The sequence below is a fragment of the Blastomyces dermatitidis genome (assembly GCF_000003525.1).
Source record: "Blastomyces dermatitidis ER-3 genomic scaffold supercont1.3, whole genome shotgun sequence".
NCBI lineage: Eukaryota > Fungi > Ascomycota > Eurotiomycetes > Onygenales > Ajellomycetaceae > Blastomyces > Blastomyces dermatitidis.
The window spans coordinates 790,999-815,248 of record NW_025544776.1 but is presented as its reverse complement, the minus strand read 5'-3'; the positions used below and the strand labels follow the sequence as shown (position 1 = coordinate 815,248).

Sequence of the window (24,250 nt, the reverse complement as noted above, 5' to 3'; positions counted from 1 at the left end):
ATAGAATAGAATAGAATAAAATTAAAATTAATAGCTTGATTCCTCAGCAAATGCATTACTAGGTGTTAAGAAGAGGAATCAACGGCTACTTCCTGTGCAGCATCTTCCGGCCCCAGCGCATAATCCAACTACTCAAGAGGCAATTAGATCATGAAAAGAAAACGAACTCCAAGAGGAAAATGCAAAAATTACTCCCGAGGCGTGATAGCATTATTAAAAAGACATTATGTATAAGAAAGAACAGACAAAGATGAAAATATACAAGTACGAAAACAAGGATAGAATAAATTAAATTAAAGAAGTAGAAAAAGCACACACGTCTATAACTGCCGCTGGACCTTAACGCTTTATTTAGCAAAAGAAGACAGGAAAAGGAAAAAATGATTGCAAAAGTTCATATGCAAGGGTAGATCTTTCTGAAAATAAACGCTCTCACTGAAGGGTATCTCCCCCTATCTATCTAAAGATAAATATTGGTCTTTTACTCTCTCTTATTTATGCTTGCAAAATACACAGTAGATCAAGAGTTATAATATCCCCTTAGATTCATCATGTTTGCTGAGGAGCTTAATAAAGTTCCTAAAGAAACAGGAAAAAAGGCATCCTTAAAACAAAGGAGGTCTGTTTAACTAGTGTGCCGCATAGGTCGGCCAGCAGCTATGTGTCGATGGCACAGCTGTGGCGGTTGGCGATAGTGACGCAACTTTCTAACAATGGCTCCGAGACGAAGGTCAATCTGCAGGGGAAGGAAGATGGGCCGATCCCTTCCCGTTTCCCATTTCCCATAAATGTTTGTATGGCTATTATAGGTTCTCCTACGCCCAGAGCCAGAAAGGAGGAGGAATGGGAGAAAAATCTTTACGTTCTTCTTTCCCCAAACTCAATGAGCATGTCCAATCTGTAGGAATACGGGCAGAATCATCCCCACAACAGTTGCGGTCAAGTCTCTCATGGACTTTTGCTGGGTTCTTTGTGAATTTTCCCGACCATCCACTACGTATCCGTTGGCATATGTTGAATCCCGTCTGGACATTTCAGTCGTCGCGCCCGTTTCATGCATCGTGTGCATAGCGACGTACCTATGTATGGCGAACTGATTAGAACTTGCTCCTTACGCCTTTAAAGCCCTCCATCTCATGAGAAATAATACAGTGAAAACGAAATAAAAATACTCACAAAAATGTCCCCGCCGAAAACAACAACAACACTCCCGTCCGCCACCGTGTCGCCAGCTCATCACCCGCTTGGCCAGCCATAACCGTATTAGCAACAATCCACGTAAGAAACGCACCCACTGGAGCCGCTAGGCTAAATATCAATAAATGTCCCCGTACCGCACGGGTCGATAGCCCTTGCTTTAACAATGCTGTAGTGAGGCCAAACGCGGCTGGCGCTTTATGTACCATGATGGCCAAGAAGATGATGAAGCTGAGGCTGGTGCTGGATATTGATGCGCCGAGAGCAACTCCGTCCGCCGCAGCGTGGATTGCTAGGCCAGTTGTGATTGCGAAGTCATGACGGGCTGCACTGCTGGCGGTAGCGGTTGACAGTAGACCGCCGCTGTTGCGTGAGGGGGAGGAAGCGAGGCCGAGGCCGAAGCCTAGGTTATCTAGTGATATGTGGTAGGGGCGTTGTTGATGTTTTGAGGATGCAGAGGCTACAGAAGGGAGCGTGTCGATCAGGTACATTAGTATGAAGCCGCTTATGAGGGCGATGCCGACCCAAGCGTGTGGTGAGGTTGGTTTGGGCTTCGCTCCGTCTTTTTCCTTGGCTTGCGTGTTGTCATTGTCGTGGTTCTTGTGGTCTCCTAGGATGCGCAGTCTTCCGCCTTCGCCTGATTCTCCGGGGTCTACTGCTTCTGGGGAATCTGCCATTGTTGTATATTCCGATTGGGATGTGTCTCTCCGGATAACAAGGGTGTTGATAGCTGGGTGCTGCCAGCGTGTATCGAGCGCATGGTTTTTTCCCCCATTGATAATGTTCACATCTCTCTTGTTGGGGTGTGTGTGCGATACTACGGCGGAGCTGTAGAGCGTCTCGACTCCTTCAGGGATAATAACGATCAGCGATGTGCCGACCAGGACGCCCATGCCCAGGGAGGAGATAAGGCGTAGCTGCGACGAGGAGAGCGAGAAGGAGAGCGGGAGTGAACCAATGACGAAGGAGCTGTAACCACGATATAGAAAAGAAATGAGATTTGTTGTTCGAGAAATAACACCAGCAGTAAAATATTTTTGGGGCCAGTGGTGCGGGTGGAGGTAGTCTTACACGATCGCCATTAGCAAGCTTAGGCTGAGCAAGGTGAAAAGCCCGTCCATTATGACCGGAGGGGATCTGGACTATTTCGACCAATTTCGGATATATAAACGGCTTTTATCTATCCATCGCGAAGAGCGCCCTTGAGTCGAGGACTGGATCGCAGCGAGGGATGACGGGCGGAGGGGGGAATGAGGAGGAAAAGGAGGAAAATGCCACAGCGAAATTGAGAGCCGAATTTTTCTCTCTTTTCTCCGCTATATATACTCAGTATTAATTTTATGGATTAGACAACATTGAGATCGGGCGGGCATAATTTGGCCTTTGGGGATGAAGACAGGTTTGGTTTATATTAGCGTTGCGAACTTGCGGCCAGCCAGTTGAGCCTATTTAAGGTGCGGGTCTGCGTTGGAGGCTAGGCGTCACAACGCGCCTACTACCAACCCCGAAGCTATTATTATTAATATTGATTTGCGGTTCACAGTTTTTAAGGAAAGCTCTCGAACAGCGATCGGTCTCAGTGCGTCAGGGTCTAGAAGGGCCCTGGCCATATAAATTCATCCCACGCTTTTCTCGTCAAATTGCAAAGCTCCAACTCTTTTGCACCAGCCGTTCACAATTGCCTATTTAGGCATAGCAATCACATGACTTTGGATTACCTCATCCATCCTTTAACTAGTTAATTGCCGAACTAGCCGAAATAGGTAAGTTAATTCGGCACTTCAACCTCATAGCTCGACGCGACGGAAAGAACGCGATGTGCTCAAACAACTGAACTGTTGACTTGGGATAATTTGACAATTGATATTGACCCTTTGCTGTCAACACTCCCACCCTCCTATCGCAAAGCCTACACATTGCCAACCGGCTGTCAGTCCGCCAACTGAAGTATTGGCGAAATGGAGAACCAATCGTCTTGTAAGCAACCTACCCTGCCATTCCGACTACCGACTTGATAGTGGTAAAAATCTTCATCCTGGGGTTCCAAAGTGACGACCAGCTTACTAACCGGTTGCTGTGTTCTTTCGCGATATCTAGGGACTTGCGATGCCAACAATGCCATCAAGATCTCCATGATCCAACCAGCTGAAGGCAAACTTAATGCGCTCTCCACATTCCGGCCCGAGTTTACATACCCAATTTTTGGCGAGGAGGAAACAATATTTGGCTACAAGGGATTGAGCATTCGACTGCGCTATTCCGCGCATGATCTCCGGTCAAACATACATATTTCATACGATGAGAGATTCAAGACGGTTGCAGATGTAGCCCCGGTGGATTTATTGAAGACTTTTGGTCCCTGGCTGCCAAAATGTAAATCCACTCTTGCGATCGCAGGTTCAAGATAGTACGACTAATGTCTCCCACCCTTATAGCTTCATTCACATCTTTAGAGGAGTTTGAAAAATCACTTTTAAATGATGAATCTGCGAAGGACTTCAAGCCCCCAGGAAAGCTTGTTCACAGCTACACAAGCAAGCAGAGGTATTATGAAATCTGGGCTGGTTCCTTAATCGACCCGGAAATCCGGACAATACTCGATCGCATACAAATATTCGTCTCTTTCTTCGTTGAGGGAGGCACCCCCATTACAACGGATGATTTAGAATGGACTCTACAGAGATGGACGGTCTATTTTGTGTAAGCACCTTGATGTCCACGTAGACTATTCAATTGACTTCGTACTAACTTCTAATTTCTTTTCTGTAATAGCTACGAGAAGATAGATCCTCCTACCCCTAACGCGCCATCATACTCATTCGTAGGCTTCGCAACCACGTATCGATGGTACTTCTATCTCCCTGAACCCAGCAACACCAAAAGCCATAAAGTCATCGACATCCCCTTCCCTTACGCCGAAGAAATTTCCATCGCCCAACTACCTGCCCGCCTCCGCATCGCCCAATTTCTCATCTTGCACCCCCATCAGCAATCCGGACACGGCTCACAACTCTACCACACAATCCACTCCGCCTGCCTCGCCGATCCCACCTTACACGAACTCACCGTCGAAGACCCCAACGAAGCCTTCGACTATCTCCGCGACAGAAACGACTACAAAACCCTCGTCCCAGAATTCCTCAAACACAAAATAAGCATAAACGCCGACCCGTATCCGCCAGACAACGAAATTGGCAACAACAACAGTAAAGACACCGAGACGAAGAAAGCCCGCCGCGCACGCCGTCCCCGCTTTATGCCCACCTCCTCTCTCATCCCCACCTCCACCCTCCACGACCTTCGCATCCAATATAAACTGGCTCCCGTCCAATTTGCGCACATCGTCGAAATGTACCTCCTTAGTCAAATCCCCGCCTCCCACCGCGGTAGCGGCATGGGCATGGGCTTGGGTGCTGGCGGCACAGGGACAGGTAGCACACTCACGGCACGCCTGCTCGTGCAGAAATGGCGCGCGCCCAACGAGCATGATCGGCGGTATTACTGGTGGCGCATGCTTGTTAAGCAGCGGTTGTACAAGCGGCATCGGGATTTGTTGATTCAGTTGGACAGGGATGAGCGCTTGGGGAAGTTGGAGGAGACGGTGGGGAATGTGGAGGAGGGGTATGATGGGTTGCTTAAGGCTTTTGAGAAGCGGGTGGCGCGTGAGGGGGAGGGGGAAAATGGGTGCCTTGGAGGTGGAGAAGGTGGGCCGGTGAGGGAGAGGGGGAAGAGGAAGTTTATTGTGTTCGAGGATGAGGATGACGGGGACGGGGACGGGGATGGTGGTGGAGAAGCGGGAGCAGCAGAGGGGGGAGTAGAGAATGTGAGGGATGCGTCCTCGACGAAGAAATCGAAGATTTGAGGGGCTAGTCCTGTGTTACGTGCTCTATTTTTTTCTCTTCTTTTCTCGACTTTGTATTATTTTCTTTTCATGGGGTTTACCCTTTTTCCCATGCCTGTTTGTTTCTTTCATTTCGCTAATGTATTGATGAGTTATAGTTCGTGGAATGTTTGGAGGGTAGTCGGAGTTGTTCTTGCTTCTTCTTTTTCCTTTTTGTTTTATTTCATTTTTATCTGCATCCATCATACCGCGGGCGCATGTTATATTTGTACATGTAACTAGTTGTCTATCAACTGCAGAAATTGAGCTCAACGGCAGTTAAGTTCTAATAATAGGACGACTTTCTTGCTTTCTGTTAAAGCTACTGGGGAACAGCAATTGTTGGGGGAGGAGACAGTTATGCCAAGGAGTAGAGTGAAATGGTAGCGTTTGTGAAGGTGGAGTAGCCCGATACATACGCAATATACAGAATCAAATAGACAACGTGAGGTGCAGAAGATGCAACTAACGCATATCATTTGTCATCTACACCGTACTTGGAATATGTGATGGCATTTGCAGTGAGATACGGCGTCGGGCTTTTACTCCGTTTTGAGTTGCTGGAGGAGTTCGGCTAACGTACGGAGTATACGACTTTCTATTAAGTATGAACAAGTCAAACATTAAGATATATGGCATCCAGATCAGTGGGACGTATACAAGAGGGTGATCGCAAAAGGGAAGAGATAAAAAAAGTAGTTGGTTTAAAATAAGAGGGGAAACGGGGGAAAAATCAGAGGTAGGGGCTAGAAGAAAACATGAAATACAGCCGTAGGGAAAAGGACAACACCCCCCCTTATTACCAGGACAAACCTAGGAAGTGAATAGATACCTAGGTAGTCCCAACCAGAAACCAAACTAGGGCTAATGTTAGAACTCCATATTAGTAGGAAATGGGATATACCAAGAACGTAAAGGGGAAGTGAAGGGAAGCGAAGTAAAGGCAGAGTTGAACTTTGGCTCTCCATCCAGCCCTCTCTTTTCAATGGGGCGGAATAAAAGCTACGTCTGAAAGACCGGCAGCAAAGTAATACATCAATAAATAAAATGAAGTATATAAAAATCGTTATATCCAGGAAACCCCTTGCTTTCTCTTTCTTAAATCTGTACAGCTACCCACTGAACATCGTCGCCGTCTCGGGATCCAAACTATCCAATGTAAGTGAGGAATCCGTTTCGATGCTCAACACTGTGCTTGTCCGCGGCGAATAGATGGTGGTAGTCAACGGCGCAACCGACGATGGCGCTGGCGTCGACGAGCGACCAACACCAACACCGGGAGCTGTGGCGGGGTAGGGTAATTGGGAAATATCGCTTTGATAGCTCCCGGTCCCTTGATTACCAGTTCCTCGACGGCGCGAATTATCGCTACTGCGGTTGTTATTGTCGTCGTCATAGTTAAAATGCATGTAATCTGGCCGGACAAGTTCGCCCACGAACTCGAGAACCCTACGGAATCCGAGAATCTCTGCTTGAATGGCTTCTCCTCCTCCTTCTCCTGCTCCTGTAGCTCCCTCTTCGCGCACTGCTGTCATATTACTAGAATTACCGCCTCCGTTCCCACACTCCTCATTAACCCTTATAAGCATGTTCCGTTCCTGCTGCCGCCCCTGCTGCGAATGTCTCGAAGCTTCCACTTCCCGTCCCCTGCCCCGCCCAAAACGATTGTTCCACCACTGACGCCATCTATATCTGCGCGCGGCATTTAGGTACGCATTCCGCGTACGGCGTTCCTCGCGACGGGTAGCGATATCGACACGTCGCCGCAGCCAGGAGGGGGAGTTGCGGCAGTGTTTTATGAGGACGACAAAAAGAGAGGCGATTAGAAGGATTATTGCAAGGTCCTTTAGCAGGATGGAAGGGTTTCGAACAGAAATATCGTGACTATTAGGGATATTATGGCCATGTAGGACATGGCGACACTTAGGGGGAAAGTTTTGGTTAGGTGGATGTTGATCGTGACAGTTGGGGAGATCGTCATAGTAGTTAGAAGGGGGAGAGTTGGTCAGGTGTGTTGGGATGGTGGTGGATTGAGGAGTGGAAGTAGAGCTAGAGGGATTTGGAGACGGAGTGGATTGCGGTGTTGAGAGCGCGTTCGGATTCAGGTTGTTGGAAGGTGATCCTGTGTCTTGGGAGGAAGGGGCTTGATATGAGGCATCTGGAGGTGGGCGACATGGACTGCCTGAGAGAGAAGACGGGAGTGGGCCAAATTGGTGCTTTACAAGGCGAAATGCGTCCGGAACTATTTCGAATGAGGTCCTGATGAAACAAGATAAACTTGTGCACTCTTTAAGCCGCATTGCCATGGATTTACAGTCCTGGAGTAGATGCTTTCGGATTTCTTGTTCTTTGGATTTAATCTTCTCCTGCAGCTCCTGGGCCTGGGCTTTAAGGGAATGTAAGGTTTTAAGGTCATCGTACAGAATGTAGTCGCTGCTCGCGGTTTTGTCCGTAGAGATCGGTAAATTGAAAGGGTCAAGAGGGTCTACCCATGAGTCAAATGCATTCTCGTCTGAAATTTCAATAGGAGATGCCACTAGATGGTATATCCGGGGAGCTCCAACTGAGTTGAACGAAACCGCGAATCCCGACGTACGATCATTGTCCGTTATCTGATTTGTTGGCTGGAAAGTCACTGTGAGTATTTGGGCAGTGTATTGCGCTCCAACACCTTGAGGGCTAGATATGCAAAACCCGAGGTAGTTGAGAGACAATTCATGGGTTTGATATCCGCTGGTCATGTTAGCAGGGAAAATTCCGGAACCGATCCCATTGTCGCCATGCCATACGAGGTCCAGGTCCCGATGATTGAGGGTGACATTTGTCTCCCCACAGGCAAATTGTGTGCTGGAGATGCGAATCTCAAATATCTGGTATCTCGAAGATCAGAACTTACTTATGATAGAGAAGAAGCGGCAGAAATTTATTAACATACATAGCTAATATCAATGGAGCCAAAGCAATTGTCACATAGAGACGCGAACCTCACAGAAGTGCTATCGTCACTATCTATATATTTACAGGCGACACAAAGGTTAGTTTCAGATGTTATAACTAACAGTGTAGAATAAAAAAGAGAAATCACTCTGACCTGACCATGTCTGCACAAGATCATCATTGCCTGTATATTCATCATCGTCGAAAGATCTCCTTCCGTGTGGAATGACATGGGAGAGTGCGAAGGTGGAGGAGCAAAACCACAGCAACAGGGAGGAGGCGCGCACATGCATATTGGATCATAGCGCGGTGCCACGCTCAGTCATTGACCATTGTTAAGCAGCGGCAAGTCTCCGGAGATACTCTATTTGTGTATCTCTGCTCCAACATTATCTGCACACTCGGTCAATTGAGCACAGGTTGGATTGAGGCTCAGCTCTCATGGCTGCGTATCGTATCCCCCGGATGACTAATTGTCCGCAGCTTGCAACTAGCAGATTCGGATTAACCATGTTCCAGATACAGGATTAGTAAGTTCGGAGGTTTGTCTGGACGTGAATTGTAACTATCAAACAGGAAAAGAAAGAGAATGCGCTGGCTGACTTGAGAGAGCATTCTTCCTGATCTATACTGAGTTGGATGGGCATCGTTTGATCATGGTATGTTCATAACCCCCCTGCCCAGCCTTCCGCAATTCTTCCCCTCGCCTCCGGCCCTGTCAACAACCATATAGCAGCAGATACCCCTATACTAACCCTTGCCTCTATTTCATCCAGCTCCCTCTAGGCCTTTTAACAGCTGCCCAAGGCCATCCTATGCTCGTCGAGCTGAAAAATGGCGAAACCCTCAACGGCCACCTTGTTAACTGCGACAACTGGATGAACCTGATCCTCAGAGAAGTCGTCCAAACAAGCCCTGAAGGTGACCGCTTTTTTAGATTGCCTGAGATGTATGTGAGGGGGAATAATGTACGCCTCTTATCACCAATTCAACTCGCATTAATATATATACACACATATATGTATAGATCTGGGCTAACTCAACATCATTAGATCAAATACCTACGAGTCCCTGAAGAAGTCGTCGACCTAGCAAAGGACCAGCAGCAGAACCAGCCGTCGAATCGTGCCCGTGGTGGTCAACAACATCGCGGGGATGGTGGCAGGATAGATCGCGGGAGAGGTGGGGCCCGGGGTGGTAGGGGACGCGGAAGGGGAAGAGGTGGCAACTGAATTCAGAGATATTCTGTCATAACTCCTTTTCATATCCGTCCGTCTGCTTTGATACCCAGTCAATAGGGAGGCCGTGTGTCTCTGTGCGCGCATGTGTTTTTAATGAATATGAGACCTGCTCTCTTTGGGCATCCCCTTTCAAGGATATGTCCACTATGCATGGCTATTACTCTTCTGGGAAAAATCATCCGGCGTTTGTCGGTATGGGGTTAAAGGGGGATATATGCATTTATGTGCAAAAATGAGCATCATGTTTTCTTTTCTGGCTGCATTTAGCTGATACATTACAGCTTCTGCGTAACTGATGTATACGGAGTCGGCCCCGGCGGGTACGCCAGCGTTTCCTGAGACGGGTTACAATATCGATGGACCTGTTAGGCAACATTAATATTCGAAAGTGATCATGATGTATTGACTGCTCATCTATCTCTATCTGACATGGACAATTGTTTCATTCCCTATACATCAGTATCATCCGAATTATAGCGGGCATGGACATTTTTTCAGGCTTTTCTATGTCATTAATGCATCCCCTGCCGACTCCCCGAACGCCTCGCATAATATATAGTACAGCCGAGGGTCAGAACCGTTCCCGTTTATGAATCTCTCTTGTAATCACCCCCTTCCGAAATGGCGTCATCAGCCCCCAAAGCCTAGACATCTGCCACCTCAGGTTTATCTCAGAAGCGCCCACCCCCCGGGGTCCTTCAACCTCGAAACCCGCACAGGCTCAATGAGGTTACAAGGACCTCCTCAAAAGCTCCTCCTTTGGAGCATTGGGATCAACAACCTCTTGCTCCTGTTGCTCCCGACCTCGCCAATCTGCCGCATGGCTCTCTGTAACAGGCTCTCCTGGCGCTGGCTCCCGAATAACTTTCCCTGCAGTAGCTGATACCCCAGCCTCTGTTTCTGGTCCCTTTTCCACCTCCGCATACTTCCACACAACCTTCAGCCGATCCAAGGCCTTCACGCCCCTATTACTCGTCCCTCGAATCCCATCCAGCGCCTCCCAGTCCACCTCAAAGACTCCAGAATCATACGCATGCCCACCTTCGAAGTATGCATTAAACCAGACGTGCGCAACGGATGTAATCATCGTCCAACTAGTGTATGTGGACAGGGCTCGCCGGTCGATACTGATATTTACGTCTGAGGTGGGAATTATGACTTTATTTTGTGGGCGGAGGATTATGGCTGGAATGACGGTTTCCATGTCTGTAGAGGTAGATAGGACGCTTTGGAACATTTTGGACCAGGGTTTCGGTGTGGTGATGGGTTGGAATGGCGGAGCGATGTCTGAAGGTATGGGCGGCGGTGACGTATCTGGTGGGATAGTTAGGCTACCGGTATCATTCAACGTGCTCTCATCATCGTCCTCCTCTGGCGTCGGCCTAGCTTTCACCTTCCCCGTCCCATCCTCACACCCCTTCCATTCGCCACCCATTATAATCTTCTCACACCGATGAAACCGATGAAAACACTTGATCCGCCTCCCCTCCTCAATAAATCCCTCAACGTCCACCTCCACCCCATCTCTCAACCCCCATATATGCACCTCCAACACCTCCACAGGCCTCTCCACATATACCTTCCCCAGCTCCTTCGTCCACCGATCCACATATCCCACCCATCTCAGTTGGCTGGGTATACTCACACCTTCCCCGAACCTCGCTCTCATTCTCCTTTCTGTAAACCGCCTTAGCGCCTCCTCAGCTACCCACCCCCGCTCACTAATCAGAAAGCTACACGCAATCGTCCCGCTCCGCCCCTTGCCAGCTTTGCAATGCACGACAGCCACCCGTTTCCCCCTCTCATCACCATCACCATCACCATCACCTTCGTCATCCCTAACCTCACCTTCCATTTCCCCCATATTACCCCCATCCCCTAGCAACCAATTCCGCATGCTAGCCATGATATGTGGAATAAGTGCGAAGGGCGGTGGGTGGTGGTCCGGAAATGGGAAATGGTGGATACGACCATAGACCTCTTCATCTGGGTATCCCGTGCCTTCCGCCCGGAATTCCCAGATTGCCCAATTTTCGCCGTGTTTGAGGTCTAGGAAACGGACGAGGGAGTCTGTAGGGTTGCGGTACACACGGCGGGGATAGGTAGAGGAAGGTCCGGAAGTGACAATTACTAGGAAAAGTAAATCAGTATTTGATAAGACACAGTACTGAAATGTAATGGGATAGCTTTGACGTACTCTCGTCCGTCACATAGCATAAATCAAGACCAGCTTCGGGATGACGGAGTCGAGGGCCCGCAACTATCTGGCGGAGAATGGAGGCCTACTATCCAGTCAATGAAATTAGTCGGTTAAAGAGTCATGAATTTACTTCAAGAGACCCTCCAGTTGCCGATCAATTGGACCGGTAAGCACAAGTTCTTAACAGCGGGCATACACACCATGGAAAAAAAAAAAAAAAAAAAAAAAAAACGGAGCAGCTTCACGAGGTAACTTGATCGCCGGGATCAATTATTGAATGTAAGTTCGTTTTCTATGTCAAGTTACTGGATACATAGTTTGGGGCATCCTATAAATTGAGGCATTGTTTTAGGCAAGCTATCAACTGGCAAAGATGTTGCCTAATATAGACTGCGATGGTCAATTGAAAATGGTTGTGTTGGCCTTCGTGGTTAGCTTTCAATTTGCTCAGCGCCGATGATGTCATTTTAATTTTGCTGCGATTTCGGTGATTTTGTTTCCAGCAATTAACACAACGCAGCTACAATTACAAGGCGAAATTGAAAGGATAATTTTCAGAAAGTGAAAAAGAATTTTCTCGGGTATAAAAAAATCGTTATTTACAAGGCTCCCGCATGTATTTATTACCTACTATAGTAAGTACCACATCAATATCCTACAATCGCATCCGGATCTGTTTCCCCCTAGCTTCTTCTAAGCTCTCCATCTTATACGATATATATTATTAACGAACCGTAGGTCGTCTAGAAATCGGTTTACGTATCTCGGAATCGTACTGCAAAAGCTTCGCATACTGATCATCAGAATCGAAACATCGCGTGCGAACATGAACCTTCGACCCAGGTGTCAACGAAAACCCGCTATCCATCATCTCAACGAAATACCTATGTGCCTCGCGGAACCGTCCTGCATCTACGCAGAGCAGTACCAGGTATTCATATGTCATCCGGTCCGGGAAGACGTCCAGGAGAACCATCTCCTGCACAAAGAAATTTGCCATATCGTGCGCGCCTGTGACGCGGCAACCGCGGATAAGATGGTTGAAGGTTGTGGCCGAGGGCCGATGTTCGAAGACGTGAGCTAACTCATGGTAAAATTCTAGAGCGACGGTCATGCTTTTGTGGTGGACCGCCATTTCGATCACTGCGTTTACAGCTACCAAAGGCACTTTGAGGCGTTCTTTCGTTTTCATATCTGCCAGCGTCTGCCAGACGGTCCGCGGCCGGATGCTCTTTTCGATGCAGTAGGTGAAGATCGACCGTGTGGCTGTCTCGCCAAGCTGAAAAGTGGCCTTTTGGGCAGTGCAGAGGACGCGCAAAGCAAAGTCAAGGTCGTCTGCGGCGAGGTAAGTGTCGACAAGACAATTATAATCTTCTAGTAGGAAAATGCCCTGGCGCTCTCGTAAAACTCGGAAAACTTCGCCGGCTAGCCATGTATTACCTGTCCGCGACGTCATTATGAGGATGTTGCTGCAGACCCCGTAAGGCGGATTAATGAGGCCGGGCTGCACGCGCTCTTTCCATATGAAGCCGACGCATTTCTCGTGGAATGACTCGCTGGCTGTGACGAGGATGTGAAACCACAAGTTTGGTGAGAGCTCATTTCCGCTATTTATCCATTTAACCATCAATTCTAAGATCATGTCGAAGTCTTCGACTTCACACAGATTATATATTAATAGGCTGTAGAGCCATGGTTCGACTGGGATGTTCTGGGCTTGCATGCGAGATATGTGGTCCAGCGTCATCTCAAACTGTCCTTCCCGGATGAGTCCAGTTACGATATTATGCCATCCTTCAGGCGAAATTGTCAACCAGCGGTCGCGTAGGGTGTGAAGGATTTTCTGGCGTAAGAGATAATCAGGGTGCACCGCGAGAACCTGGTTATTGATTGCCCTCCGGCATTAGTATAGGTGCAAATCAATCTTCTGAGAACGAGGAGAAGAAGGGCATCTCTAAAACAAGGGGCGGCCGATACCTTCAATACTGCATGGAGAGTCGCCGAGTCAATTGGTATGTTATTCTCTTCCATCTCTTTTAGTAGGCTTCGGACGTGCTTGGAGCATCCCATCAACGCATCGGTATTAGCCGTTATCAGCACGGTGTAGTGCCATGTTTGTGGCTGAAAGCCTCGTCTCCGGATAAGCTCCCTCATTAATTTCATGGTCAATTTGTAATTCGGGATTCCCTCGACCGTCTTCCGTAGTGCCCTTTCAATGTGTCCATCTGTTCTCATTCGAATAGACCAATCCAAATGCGTGTAATCTTTGAAGGTTCTGTGAGGGAAATGTTTACTCCGCGGGGCTTTTGTAAAATATTGGTCTATATCGCCTGGTATTTCTGGATCATACTTCCCAGGCAGCGCGCCATTTTCCGTTTCGAGATGTGATTTCACCTCCGGGGAGAGCAGAGCGACTTCTCTCGTTCGCGTGAAGGATCGGGCGGCGGAGCAGGTACTGACGGGGGGATTGACATATTGTTTCAGCCGCCTTGGGAAGTTGGGCCACCTCAAGGGTGCCTGTTTGTAGGACGGACAGAGGCAATGCCATAACCCGTCAGCTACAATGGTTCTCGCAGGCATGATTTGGTTGGATGTCGAGGAATGGCTTCAAAACGTTTGAGCTTGCGCAAAAGTGGTTCTTCAGGCCATGATGCTTAGTCATCACTACTTTCAAAAATTTCAGCCCTAAATACATGTACATACAATTGACTAACAGTTGTCCAATGAATCTATTATATTTCCTACATGTGTAATTTAAACATGGTCTAAACGTCCAGAGTTCCTCCGATGGATATCCCATGCCAATAGCTTGCGCCAACAACTTATTGTATTGATTATCTGGACAGTTAAAACCAAAGGGGTAGCACCAGCAGAACAAATATCAAGTAAGACGCACGCCCTCCAACTCTCCTTCCCGTATCCTCTGTAACCTGGCCCTCTTCTTCCTTTCGTAAATACCCCGCACTACGCGCTTCACCTGGTATTCACCTTCCGCGAAGTTGGCTTTGGCAAGCCCAATAACGCCATCGACTTGTTCTGGTGTGTAAACAAAATTCCAAGTACTCATGAAATCGTTGCTAGCAGGGTCTATCGGCTCCACAGATCCCGATTGCTCTAGAGATGTATTTGCGTTTTCCGAGCTACTTATTGGAGCAGTTGAGGGTGCGGCCTGTTTAACCGCGGGAGCGGCAGGGTTTTTCAAAAGTGGGAAGTAGACAACCGCAATTCCGGCATCAGGATGCATAAGACTGAAGTCGGAGTCAGAATCGTCTTGCAGAGGCAAATGGAACAGCCTTTTGGATGGCGGAGGTTCTGTTGTGGATGTTTGCTCTTGGGTCGTCCCTAGCCAAACATTACAGTAACCAAGATCGGTCATTTCTGGGTTTGGTGATGATCCCGTAGTATCTTGGCTCAGAGTGGTTCCTCTGCTCCCCACATGTGTCCCTTTACTCTTGGTGCTTGGTTCCCGACTCTGTTCTTTGGCAACCAAGAGGCTCTCATCTGATTCCTTAACTGAGCTACTCGAAGCGTCCTCAATGCCTTTCGCGGTTTCTATAGCTGTTGTTCCTGGTTTTGGCCAACCAGACCCAATTGGCCACCCTTTGACACCTCTCTGCCGCGCGTATCCTTCCACGACCGAAAGCCAGTTTTCTTCCTTAATGTCGGCTGACGCATCAAAAACCACTATCATATCAACATTGCGGCCGGGGCGGAGAAGAGGGTATATAGGTAGATTGTTGCTCATTCCAGCATCCATAAGACGGAGCTCTTTGTCCGTAAAAATCGACTCTGGGCACGTTTTTGGAAGTCGATCCTTCAACCCGAGCGCGAAGTTCGGTATCGACGCAGGATCGAAAGGGTGAACACGAATCAGGTCATCACTCTTCCCTTCCAGCACGGCATCGATGCCACCAAATCCGGCAAGTCCTCGTAAAATTGGCCTCACCTCTTTGTAGTAATGAGCAAGAGTGGCACAGAATGCGCTCCCCCAGATACCCATAAACACTGAGATCCGTAATTCCGGTACGGCGAAGTCTTTAGAAGTGGGGACGTCTAGGCCTTTCCAAAATTGCCTCCCAGTTGCCCACATAGGAATTCCTGCACTGAACCCCTCGCAAAATAATTCGTACGGGGTAAACTCGAACCATTCGAACCATGTTTCTTGTTTTGTCTCTGGCTTTGGCTCATCCGATATGAGGTTCATAGAGAGACCAGGTACAGTTGTATCTTCGGGAGGGATCTCATGGCGCACAGCAGTGTATATTGGGAGAGGATTCGCGCCATTGTCAATGAAAACTCTCTGGTTCGAAAGCTTAAGGTCGCGATCATGTAAATCCAACGGGTTTCGAGTCGGAACTAAAAGCCTAGAAGTCAGGAGCAGACCATAGATGTCTACCAATCCAAATTCGGACTCCGGGCTGGCTTTCAGTTTTTCAACCAAGCCCCTCAGTAGGTATTTATTAGTTGGGACTGTTGTCAGTTGTCTAAGTACTTCGGGTGGGAATGCAATGTGAATTCCAAGCCGCTTTTTTAAGTGTTGCACTACCTTCCCAAAATCTTGACCCCCTAATGACGAATTGTAGATCGTCTGCAGCCAACAGCTCCCACTGACACCAGCAGTATACATGGTGCAATCCCAAAGCCCTGCCTCTTTCGCGGCAAGAAAAGAGCCTGTACCGGCGACAAGGGCGCGTAGGCCACCACCTGAACTACACATGGCAATTGTAGGTATATCGTCGGGATGGACATCTTTCTCCTTTAAGCCAAGATAAGCTGCTAGCGATTTGACCATAGCTTGTCTACGCCTCCATTGGAAATACCTCTCTTCGCGACATAGACCCTCGCCGATCCGAACCCGGGCTTCCCGAGTAATCTCGGGATTCAATTCAGCATCTTGAGCTTCCGACCAGATCTCGTCGGCCAAAGACCCTTCCGACATTGTTAATTCTCGTTGGAGTGTTTGGATAGTCGCGGGAAGCAGCGCCGTCCATGCCGGCGCGACATATTGCTTGATTAACTCCGGCCAATTCGGAGACACAAAAGAATCTTTGGCCACACTGATCTTCGAGGTGAACGTATCCCATGCAGATTGGGACGTTGGCAGTTCGATTGGCAGCTCCTTGGGCGGTTTGGCAAGGCGATCGCTCACCAGTGGCTGCAAGAGTGTCCTGCCAGACGTATCAGGAGGGGCCTGTGATATCCTCGAGCTTTTGCATGGCTGATTTAATGGCAGCGGAGTATCCTTGGAATCATCCTGCTTTTCCCATGTGCCACAATCCCGATCTGAGTTGTTTTTAATCGAATGTATTCCCGTTGAGTGATAATAGGACCCTCCAGCTGCAAAAAGCGCCGTCCACGTTAAAGGCAGTCTCCATCTTGCGATTAAAGCTCTAGCAGTGCCCATTGAAACGAGGACACCACCGGCTTCTACTATCTTATGTAATTCATGAACCACGACTCTAGCTAGGAAGCAGAATACTCAGAATGTTGCGAAATATTCAACAATTCTGCTAACCTGGAATTCTTAAATTCTAGGACTCCAGCGGGATGACGCAATGCACGTGATAGTGACTTCGGACTATATTTATTCCGATGGTTCCATTTATGGACTAGTGGCCGTCTTTCGGCGATATCATTGTCTGAATCCCGCTTGTTTATTCAACAACCATAGATAGGGCTGGTAACAGCCGCTATCTGTGCTACATACAGCACATTCCCTATTGCCACTATTGATCATGCTTTAAAAACTTTCTTCTTTGTTTCCTGGAACAGCGTCTGCTGGCTGAAAACGCCGCTAGAATCCTCAAGCAGGGCGCATTCACCTAGGATTGCCAGGGCGCAGATTACTTACCTGAGCCATGGTCGGGATGCGGAACACGGTCCACGCAGAAGAGAGTGCGGAGGTGGAGGTGCTTTACGCAAATCTTGAAAAGCTGAACATCCTAACCAAAAAGATCCAAGGTTCCATGTCTCGCCTTGAAACAAGTGGAAAGGTGGTGAGAGATGCCATTGGGCCAATCTACAGCAACACACAATCGTTGCAGGTCACAAATGCAAACATAGATAAAGTCAACGAAGCTATTGATCGACTTCGGCAGCCTTTAGATGTCAAGGGGAAGGAGGAGGCTATTATTCGGGCTGGGTAAGCCGTCAGCTTAGATCAATTATCAATCTCTTTTTTGGCAATAATTAACGTATTCTCTAGGCCCCGGAGTGCTGGTTTGGCCCAATATCTGGGGGCTCTGAAAAGACTGGATCGTGCACTCTCAGATCTAAACTCTACAAACCTTCGTTCGAATCAGAAAGCCGTGTCGGAATTTAGCACCTTGCTTAGCACCGGAAGCAGTAAACTTCAGGAGATGTTCAAAGGAACTCTACGAGAGAATGTCGCCACTGTAGAACCATTGCATTATATCACAAAACGTAAGCATCTACCAATGACCCTAGCTTATCCGGAATACCACTCAAAAGACCTATAGAACTGCCGTTCCCCACTATTCCGAGTGAGACGGTTTTGGAGCTCTCGCCTGTCTGCGCCGCGATCAGCTCGGCCGCAAGCCATGGTCCACAAGTTGGACAAACAGAAAATCCCGCTATCAGGATATACGCCGATATTCGCGCTCCTTATATCACAAGTAGCTTGCAAAACCTCGCCACTGCATCTATCAACACAGCCAAGCGGAAACCAAGCGATGGCCCATATCGGCAAGGGACCAACGGTATAGGGATGTACGCTAGCGGTCTCGAGGGTATGCTCCTGGCAGAGCATGAGAATATTTCCCAAATATTCCCTGCAGAAGAGCAAGGAAAGGCGCTCCAAGCAACCAGTAGACCAGCGATAGCGGAGTTCTCAAAAACCCAACGAGAACTAAACATGTATATCAAAGCCAACTTGATGACAGACTGTTTCCTTGCGTTTGAAATAATCGAGATAGTCACTGGGCTCTCATATCGACTCGATTCAGCCACTAAACAATTAAAAACCCGCTTTTTCGAAGCCCTACGGCCGATCCGCGAGACTGCCAAGTTAGCGTTGTCTGAATTGCTGGAAGAAACACGCCGCAAAGCCGCAGCTGTGACTGTTTTACCCCCCGATGGTGCTGCCGTCCCCCTTGTAGCAGAAGTCATGAATTCACTATCCGCCCTAACGGCGTATTCCAAACCACTAGCCTCCATCCTCACATCCCTCGGAGACGGAAATTGGAAACCATCAAGCAAACCCAACACCACCCCACTAGATGTTAGTCCCGATAGCTCTGCCATCCTCTCCCACTATATCCTCGACGTGGTCGAAGCATTGCTCTCCGCTCTGGAAGCCCGCGCAAGATCCGTGCATCGCGCCAAACCCATCCTCGGCACCTTTCTGGCAAATGTCATGTGCATTGTCGACCGCTCAATCCGCAACAGCAGTGAACTCTCCCGCTACCTCTCCACCCCGGAAAACAGCAGTCGACTAGAATTATGGCGCAAAAAGGGAGTCTCCACCTATCTTGATGCCTGGCGAGACCCATCCTCTCACCTCCTCGACGTCCAGTATACCAGCAGAGCTGGTGCACGTCCCACCTCTGGGGGCCAAGTAGACTCCGGTGCCATTGTCAAAACACTCTCATCCAAGGATAAAGATAACATCAAGGATAAGTTTAAGGCTTTCAATTCTTCTTTCGACGAGTTGATTATTCGCCATAGATCATTGACTATGGAGAAGGAGGTGCGTAGTATGTTGGCCAGGGAGGTGCAAGCGGTTATTGAGCCCTTGTACGCGCGCTTCTGGGATCGATATCATGAGATCGATAAAGGCAAGGGCAAATATGTCAAGTACGACAAGGCAACATTGTCCGCACAGTTGGCGGCGTTGGCGTAAATTATCCTTATCTTCGTGAAGGGGTTTTTTACGCGCGGTTCTCCTCCCAAAATCACAGCGGCATTCCCCTCCTTGTCTCCTAGCCGTCCAAGCCTCTTGTTCTATTTCTTTCCCGGCTATTCCATCTTCGAATAACCATCTGACTTACTAATTCTGACATTCCTGATGCTCCTTCGCTGGAGTTATGGTGTCAGTGAAAAACCCTTCGATCCTTCTCTCACCTGCAATCCCCTCAAGCTTTAGCCTTTCATACTCCCCAATTCCCACTTTCCAGTTGCCTCAACCAGCTTCCTTACAGCACTTGATATCCCTCTCTATGTAGTTTTGCTTTGCCTTTTTTTTTTTTTTTTTTTTTTTTTTTTTTTTTTTGCGTGGAATCTTTTGTTAATCTTCCCCTATCCTCCAATTCTCAATTTTGATTATTCAATATCCTTTATTTTTAACAAATTTCATCTTCGTTGCTCTAAACAATATTTAAAGTTATAGAACAAGCACAGGTAACAGAGTTAAAAGGGGTCTAGCACGTACGTATCTGCTCGCCGCATGCTCATTTCATCCCAGTGGGCTGGTTCTAAATTAAGAGTGGTTCATCAGTCTGTCAATCAGAAGGAATAAACGGGTGCCATTCTATTATCACTCGCGTGTGAAATCGGTATGATCAAAGAAATCCAGGGCTACGGAACTGAGAACTGGGAACGATTTCGGGGGGTTGCAATACATATATACATGTAAATACTACATAAAGGGTTGAGTGTGACGGAAAATGTGTCAACCAAGGCTAGCTCTCCTGTGTGTATTCCAGCCCCTCTTCCTCCAGTGTTAACTGGTGGTGATTGAGCTCTTTTGCCCCAGTAGCTGACAAAATGATATATATGATAAAAGCGAAAAAGGAGAGAAGTAGACGAGCGAGTGATCAGGCGAGTGCTTGTATCGAAACATACCAACTCAGGTAAATTTTCTAATATCACATCACATCGCTCAAGCTGTTTCATCTGACGATGGTTAGAAGCGGGAGCGCGAGGTGGTTCGACGGGAAAGATCTGTTCTCGGAAATTTGTCATGGTGGTATGTAGATATATATTTGCTAATCGTTTATGCTTTCGAATTACCTCGAGTGCCTCCCTTGATGCGATCATGGCACAAGGGGGTTGAATCCGCATTCTGGGAATTCAGAGCCGTTGACTTTCAGCGAGTTTCCTATATATATTATATACATCGCCATGGATTCGAACAAGCCCCATTCCGCTTGTCATCATGCTTCATCGAGAACAGTATATTCGCCCAAATGGTTGGGCCTGCAATATAGTATATATATATTCTGTAGTTGAAAACAAGAAAGGAAAAGGGAACAGGAGAAGATGTATGAGTTCCTTGCGGAAATCATCCAAGGGGGGGTAATAATGATAACTAGTAAGGGAAAGACATACGATAAATGGGGTATGACAAAAAAGAGAAAAGTTTAAAGAGGTAAGGGTAAGGTATTCATCACAAGACTAGTAAAACATAATGAAACGCTCAACACAGCCCTATAAATAATAAAACGTCAAATAAAAACGTATTCAGAGCTCCTAGGTCGACAGGAAACATTCCGGAGCGAGGTATATAGAGGGAGGATAAGGAAATAATCTTCCAAGTGTGAAGATATTCCATTCCACACGTATTTCCCAGATCCAAAAGAGATGAATTTCCACAAAAAAAAAAAAAAAGGATGCCAGCATGAGAGTTACAAAAATTATCGTGCGGTACCAGGCATTTCGTATATGTTGTCCGGAACAGGTCCGGTGTGCGTTGCACTCAGCTGGTGCGGGCTCACTGTCTGAGGTGGGGGGGATGTGCCGGCTGCGGGAGGGCTACTGATAGAGGCTGCAGGCAGGCTTCCAGGCTGGATATAACTTCCGCGATTTTGATTGTAATATTCAGTTGATTGGCCCAAAAGTGGTTGCGACTGCGCCTGGAGAGGGTTATGGACAGGTGAGCCTCCCATTTCGGCAGGAGCTGGAGTGGGGATAGGATGGTGCATATGAGGAGCATAGCCCGGGCTGTAAGGAGGCGCTTCTCCTTGGGGTTTTTGTTCCGGTTGGTAGTATCCTGCTCCAACCACTGGCGGTGGTCCACCGTAGTGAGGAGCATGCTGTTCATGCATCAACGGTGCGGACGGAGGTGGGCCTGGTGGAGCAGCATTGCTCTTCTTCTTCCGGACATAGAATAGCACAATAAATCCGACAATAGCACCAACGCCTACAATTACTCCAGCAACGATGCCGCCAATAGCACCACCTCCTAGTTTCTTCTTTCTGCCGCCTCCGGTGCCGATTTCAGGTTCATCCTCTCCACCTACCTCGTCGCTCTGCCTAGGGTTCGAAGGTGAGCTGGAGGACGTCCCTGGAAGTGTTGCAGAGGGAGAGCCGACAGATATAGAGAGGGAGGGAACAGATGTTGTTAAGCCAGATGCCAGGGTGTGATAATTGGGTCCGTAGCGCGACGAAAAGTATTCGGACATTGGAACAACTTGCGAGGAGACACCTATCGATGCTCTGCAACCAAAGAGGCGTTTACCACCGCCGAAGAAATATGTCCCGCAATAAGGCCTAGTTGTCTCTGCACATCGAGTGACCCTAGGGTCACTTGAACAAGAGGAATCGCATTCATCTTCCCAATTCAGACACTTGGTCGCGATATCGGTACATTGTTGGATATTCGAACTTGCACAACAACCAACAGCCGTGCCATACTGTACGCAGTTTGCCCCGGCATACGCACATGTCAACAGGTTATCTGATTATTCACATCGCATGGGTTAGCAGGTCAGGTATCAAATTGCGAAACTTATTTCTGAGAAGGAACAACTATGACTAACTAATATCACTGTTGACCAAACCACAATAGTATCCAGGAGCAGGGAAATCAATCGCTGTTCGCGACGCCCTTTTCGCTAATTCCTTTGGAAGTCCACGGGGGACTAGAGGCGGTGTAGTCGGGCGAGGAGACATGCCGAAAGAATCAACCATCAGATTAACGGTTTCACGAGGGAGTAACCTGTCCGACAGGGCGTCTGCCCCGAGGGAGAGCAGAGCCGCTACAAAGCTCAAGCGAACCATTGTAATCGACCAGATCCGGCCCGCGTTGTAGAGCACGATCTCTTACGCACAAAGGCAAGGCCGGGTTGATAGTGTGGGTAGGCCGAAATTGCCAGAGGAAACAGTTGCTAGTCGATTCAAGGCGTGGTCGCAGAAAACGAATGAAGGCGGCAAAACAGGGAGCCAAAGGCGATTGGCGTGGACTATGGATAAGATTAATAAATGAAAAGTGAATTGAGAAATCAAAATGGAGCCGTGAGACACTCACCTTGAGCTTTGGGTTTATTGGAATTAAAAACGAGAGAATCAAAGCCAAAGGGTCAAGGAAGGATGAGAACAGGAGGAGATGCGAAAAGCGGGCAAACTCCACCAAGAGGTATCAAACAGAACGGGATACTAACACAACGCCCGTATTGCCGAGCCTCATCCCATATTGACCAGTGCTTGGGAAGGAAGGAAAGCTGCCAGCGCAGTCAGTGGATGTGGAGTGGAAACAAACACGAGGTTCGTGCCAATGGCAGCGGTGTACTTCGATTGTTAGTCCACATAGCCTCCTACCCTGACAGCGCTAAGCTCGTAGGATGCTCTCGCTAACTTGTGGTGGGCATCTGAGCCATCTTTGGGGTTTTCGAGCAACCTTCCATACAATACAGCCCACACAGCCGTGGCCTTGCCTCGAGTTTCGCCAACCAAGCGGGACATCTGGACATCATTATTTCTGGCTAGCAAAGGAAGTTCCTTCACTTCCAAGGGGTCCTTGTATCATTTTCTGTTGCTTCAAGCGCGGTGTTACTGTTGCTTGGGTCAATGCTTCGAGCCAAAGAGAGGGAGTGGAAGTTCCGAACCCGACCAGATGGACAGTTGCGGAATCACACCTTTTGCAATCACACCTTTTGCACGATCGACTGCGACCCACAGGCTCTGCTGTTCATGATTGAAAAAAAGCCTTCTGGCGGGTAAATAATGTGTGTCTCCATGTCCTTTTCCCTTCTCCTGAAGGCTGCGACTCCGACCCCCCTCCACTGGTCTCAACAGCATGAGAACAGACCCAGGATTTCGTCAGGAATGCGCTGCGCACAAGCAATTCACCAGAACTGGATAGGACAGGAAAGGGGGTTCTGGCGTTTGGTGGCTGCATGACCCTAAACAAACAAAGATGGGATGGAGGTCTTCTTCGAGACGGCGTCCGCTTGGCCTCAAACCCGCCTTTCCTATTTGGGAGATAAACAACCTCTCAGCCGCATACCAAGGCCTCCTCCACCCTCGACGTCCGCGTTCCCACTGGACAGCCGAGCAGTTTCAATTCCCAAAAGGAACGCCATTGGTCATAGGACTAAGGCGTTATATCGAACTAGCCAGCGTGCAGGCTCGCTTGTCCTTCCTCTAATAAAAAGCGCGATCAGACATCAGACACAACCAGCGACCTCATGGGATCAGAAAACGTGGTGGAGGAATAATATTTCCGCTTGAGCCTGGTCAGTTCAGGCGAAACACCAGGGGAATTAATTAATGGGCTTTACACCCTCACATTTCGGCTTTCGGCTGGCAGTGCACATCTTTCTAAAAATTCCTCAGGAACAACTCCGTTCTGTTCCCGCCAGTGATGCGCAGAGAAGGATGGATCGGGTTTCGAGATGCAGCGCTATTATTAGCAACAACTCATATCAACTGATCAGCTCCCCTCTCTTATCATTATTCTTGCGCTTTCTTGAGGTTCCCCCTCGTCAAGGGGGTAAAAGGAACTGTATATGTCTGGGCAAACCCAACCTAACGACGTTGCGCCATGGACTAGCTGACTTGCATTTGTGTGAGTGATGCACAACTTCGATTCAGTTTTTTGAAATGACTGTACAATGC

General features: G+C 48.3%; 8 protein-coding genes across 9 annotated transcripts; 3 read left to right on the top strand and 5 right to left on the bottom strand.

Annotated features, from left to right (window-relative positions):
- Nucleotides 1-99: 99 nt before the first annotated feature.
- Nucleotides 100-2,924, bottom strand: BDCG_02575 (ZIP metal ion transporter). The gene is made up of 3 exons (XM_045418119.1): nucleotides 2,269-2,924; nucleotides 1,177-2,166; nucleotides 100-1,079 (listed from the first exon to the last, which is right to left on the bottom strand). Exons 1-3 carry the CDS (start codon nucleotides 2,316-2,318, stop codon nucleotides 881-883), a joined length of 1,239 nt encoding a protein of 412 aa, XP_045274770.1. The 5' UTR covers nucleotides 2,319-2,924; the 3' UTR covers nucleotides 100-880.
- On the top strand, nucleotides 2,603-5,607 carry BDCG_02574 (histone acetyltransferase 1). Its single transcript, XM_045418118.1, has 4 exons — nucleotides 2,603-3,174; nucleotides 3,295-3,570; nucleotides 3,633-3,897; nucleotides 3,970-5,607. The coding sequence occupies exons 1-4, from the start codon at nucleotides 3,156-3,158 to the stop codon at nucleotides 5,057-5,059; spliced, it is 1,650 nt and encodes a 549-aa protein (XP_045274769.1). The 5' UTR covers nucleotides 2,603-3,155; the 3' UTR covers nucleotides 5,060-5,607.
- Nucleotides 3,863-8,493, bottom strand: BDCG_02573 (uncharacterized protein). Its single transcript, XM_045418117.1, has 3 exons — nucleotides 8,169-8,493; nucleotides 8,013-8,086; nucleotides 3,863-7,947 (listed from the first exon to the last, which is right to left on the bottom strand). Exons 1-3 carry the CDS (start codon nucleotides 8,305-8,307, stop codon nucleotides 6,190-6,192), a joined length of 1,971 nt encoding a protein of 656 aa, XP_045274768.1. The 5' UTR covers nucleotides 8,308-8,493; the 3' UTR covers nucleotides 3,863-6,189.
- Nucleotides 8,494-8,567: 74 nt separating this feature from the next.
- On the top strand, nucleotides 8,568-14,187 carry BDCG_02572 (small nuclear ribonucleoprotein). Its single transcript, XM_045418116.1, has 5 exons — nucleotides 8,568-8,673; nucleotides 8,791-8,982; nucleotides 9,067-12,090; nucleotides 12,194-13,045; nucleotides 13,105-14,187. The coding sequence occupies exons 1-3, from the start codon at nucleotides 8,671-8,673 to the stop codon at nucleotides 9,244-9,246; spliced, it is 375 nt and encodes a 124-aa protein (XP_045274767.1). The 5' UTR covers nucleotides 8,568-8,670; the 3' UTR covers nucleotides 9,247-12,090; nucleotides 12,194-13,045; nucleotides 13,105-14,187.
- Nucleotides 9,986-14,035, bottom strand: BDCG_16602 (uncharacterized protein; the record flags this gene model as incomplete). The annotated part of the gene is made up of 4 exons (XM_045425813.1): nucleotides 9,986-11,385; nucleotides 11,453-11,537; nucleotides 12,189-13,334; nucleotides 13,433-14,035. The coding sequence occupies 4 exons, from the start codon at nucleotides 14,033-14,035 to the stop codon at nucleotides 9,986-9,988; spliced, it is 3,234 nt and encodes a 1,077-aa protein (XP_045280097.1).
- Nucleotides 14,057-17,582, bottom strand: BDCG_02569 (phospholipase A2). The gene has a single exon (XM_045418115.1). The coding sequence runs from the start codon at nucleotides 16,857-16,859 to the stop codon at nucleotides 14,337-14,339; it is 2,523 nt and encodes an 840-aa protein (XP_045274766.1). The 5' UTR covers nucleotides 16,860-17,582; the 3' UTR covers nucleotides 14,057-14,336.
- Nucleotides 17,069-20,808, top strand: BDCG_02568 (exocyst complex protein exo70). Its single transcript, XM_045418114.1, has 5 exons — nucleotides 17,069-17,597; nucleotides 17,661-17,878; nucleotides 17,935-20,105; nucleotides 20,199-20,265; nucleotides 20,323-20,808. Exons 1-3 carry the CDS (start codon nucleotides 17,314-17,316, stop codon nucleotides 19,314-19,316), a joined length of 1,884 nt encoding a protein of 627 aa, XP_045274765.1. The 5' UTR covers nucleotides 17,069-17,313; the 3' UTR covers nucleotides 19,317-20,105; nucleotides 20,199-20,265; nucleotides 20,323-20,808.
- Nucleotides 19,696-23,709, bottom strand: BDCG_02567. 2 transcript variants are annotated; one of them, XM_045418112.1, is made up of 3 exons: nucleotides 22,662-23,709; nucleotides 22,174-22,596; nucleotides 19,696-22,091 (listed from the first exon to the last, which is right to left on the bottom strand). In XM_045418112.1, exons 2-3 carry the CDS (start codon nucleotides 22,412-22,414, stop codon nucleotides 21,049-21,051), a joined length of 1,284 nt encoding a protein of 427 aa, XP_045274764.1. In that variant the 5' UTR covers nucleotides 22,415-22,596; nucleotides 22,662-23,709; the 3' UTR covers nucleotides 19,696-21,048. The 2 variants fall into 2 exon arrangements, with proteins under 2 accessions (XP_045274764.1, XP_045280096.1); XM_045418113.1 differs by having other exon boundaries at nucleotides 19,822-22,091; nucleotides 22,795-23,709.
- Nucleotides 23,710-24,250: the final 541 nt, after the last annotated feature.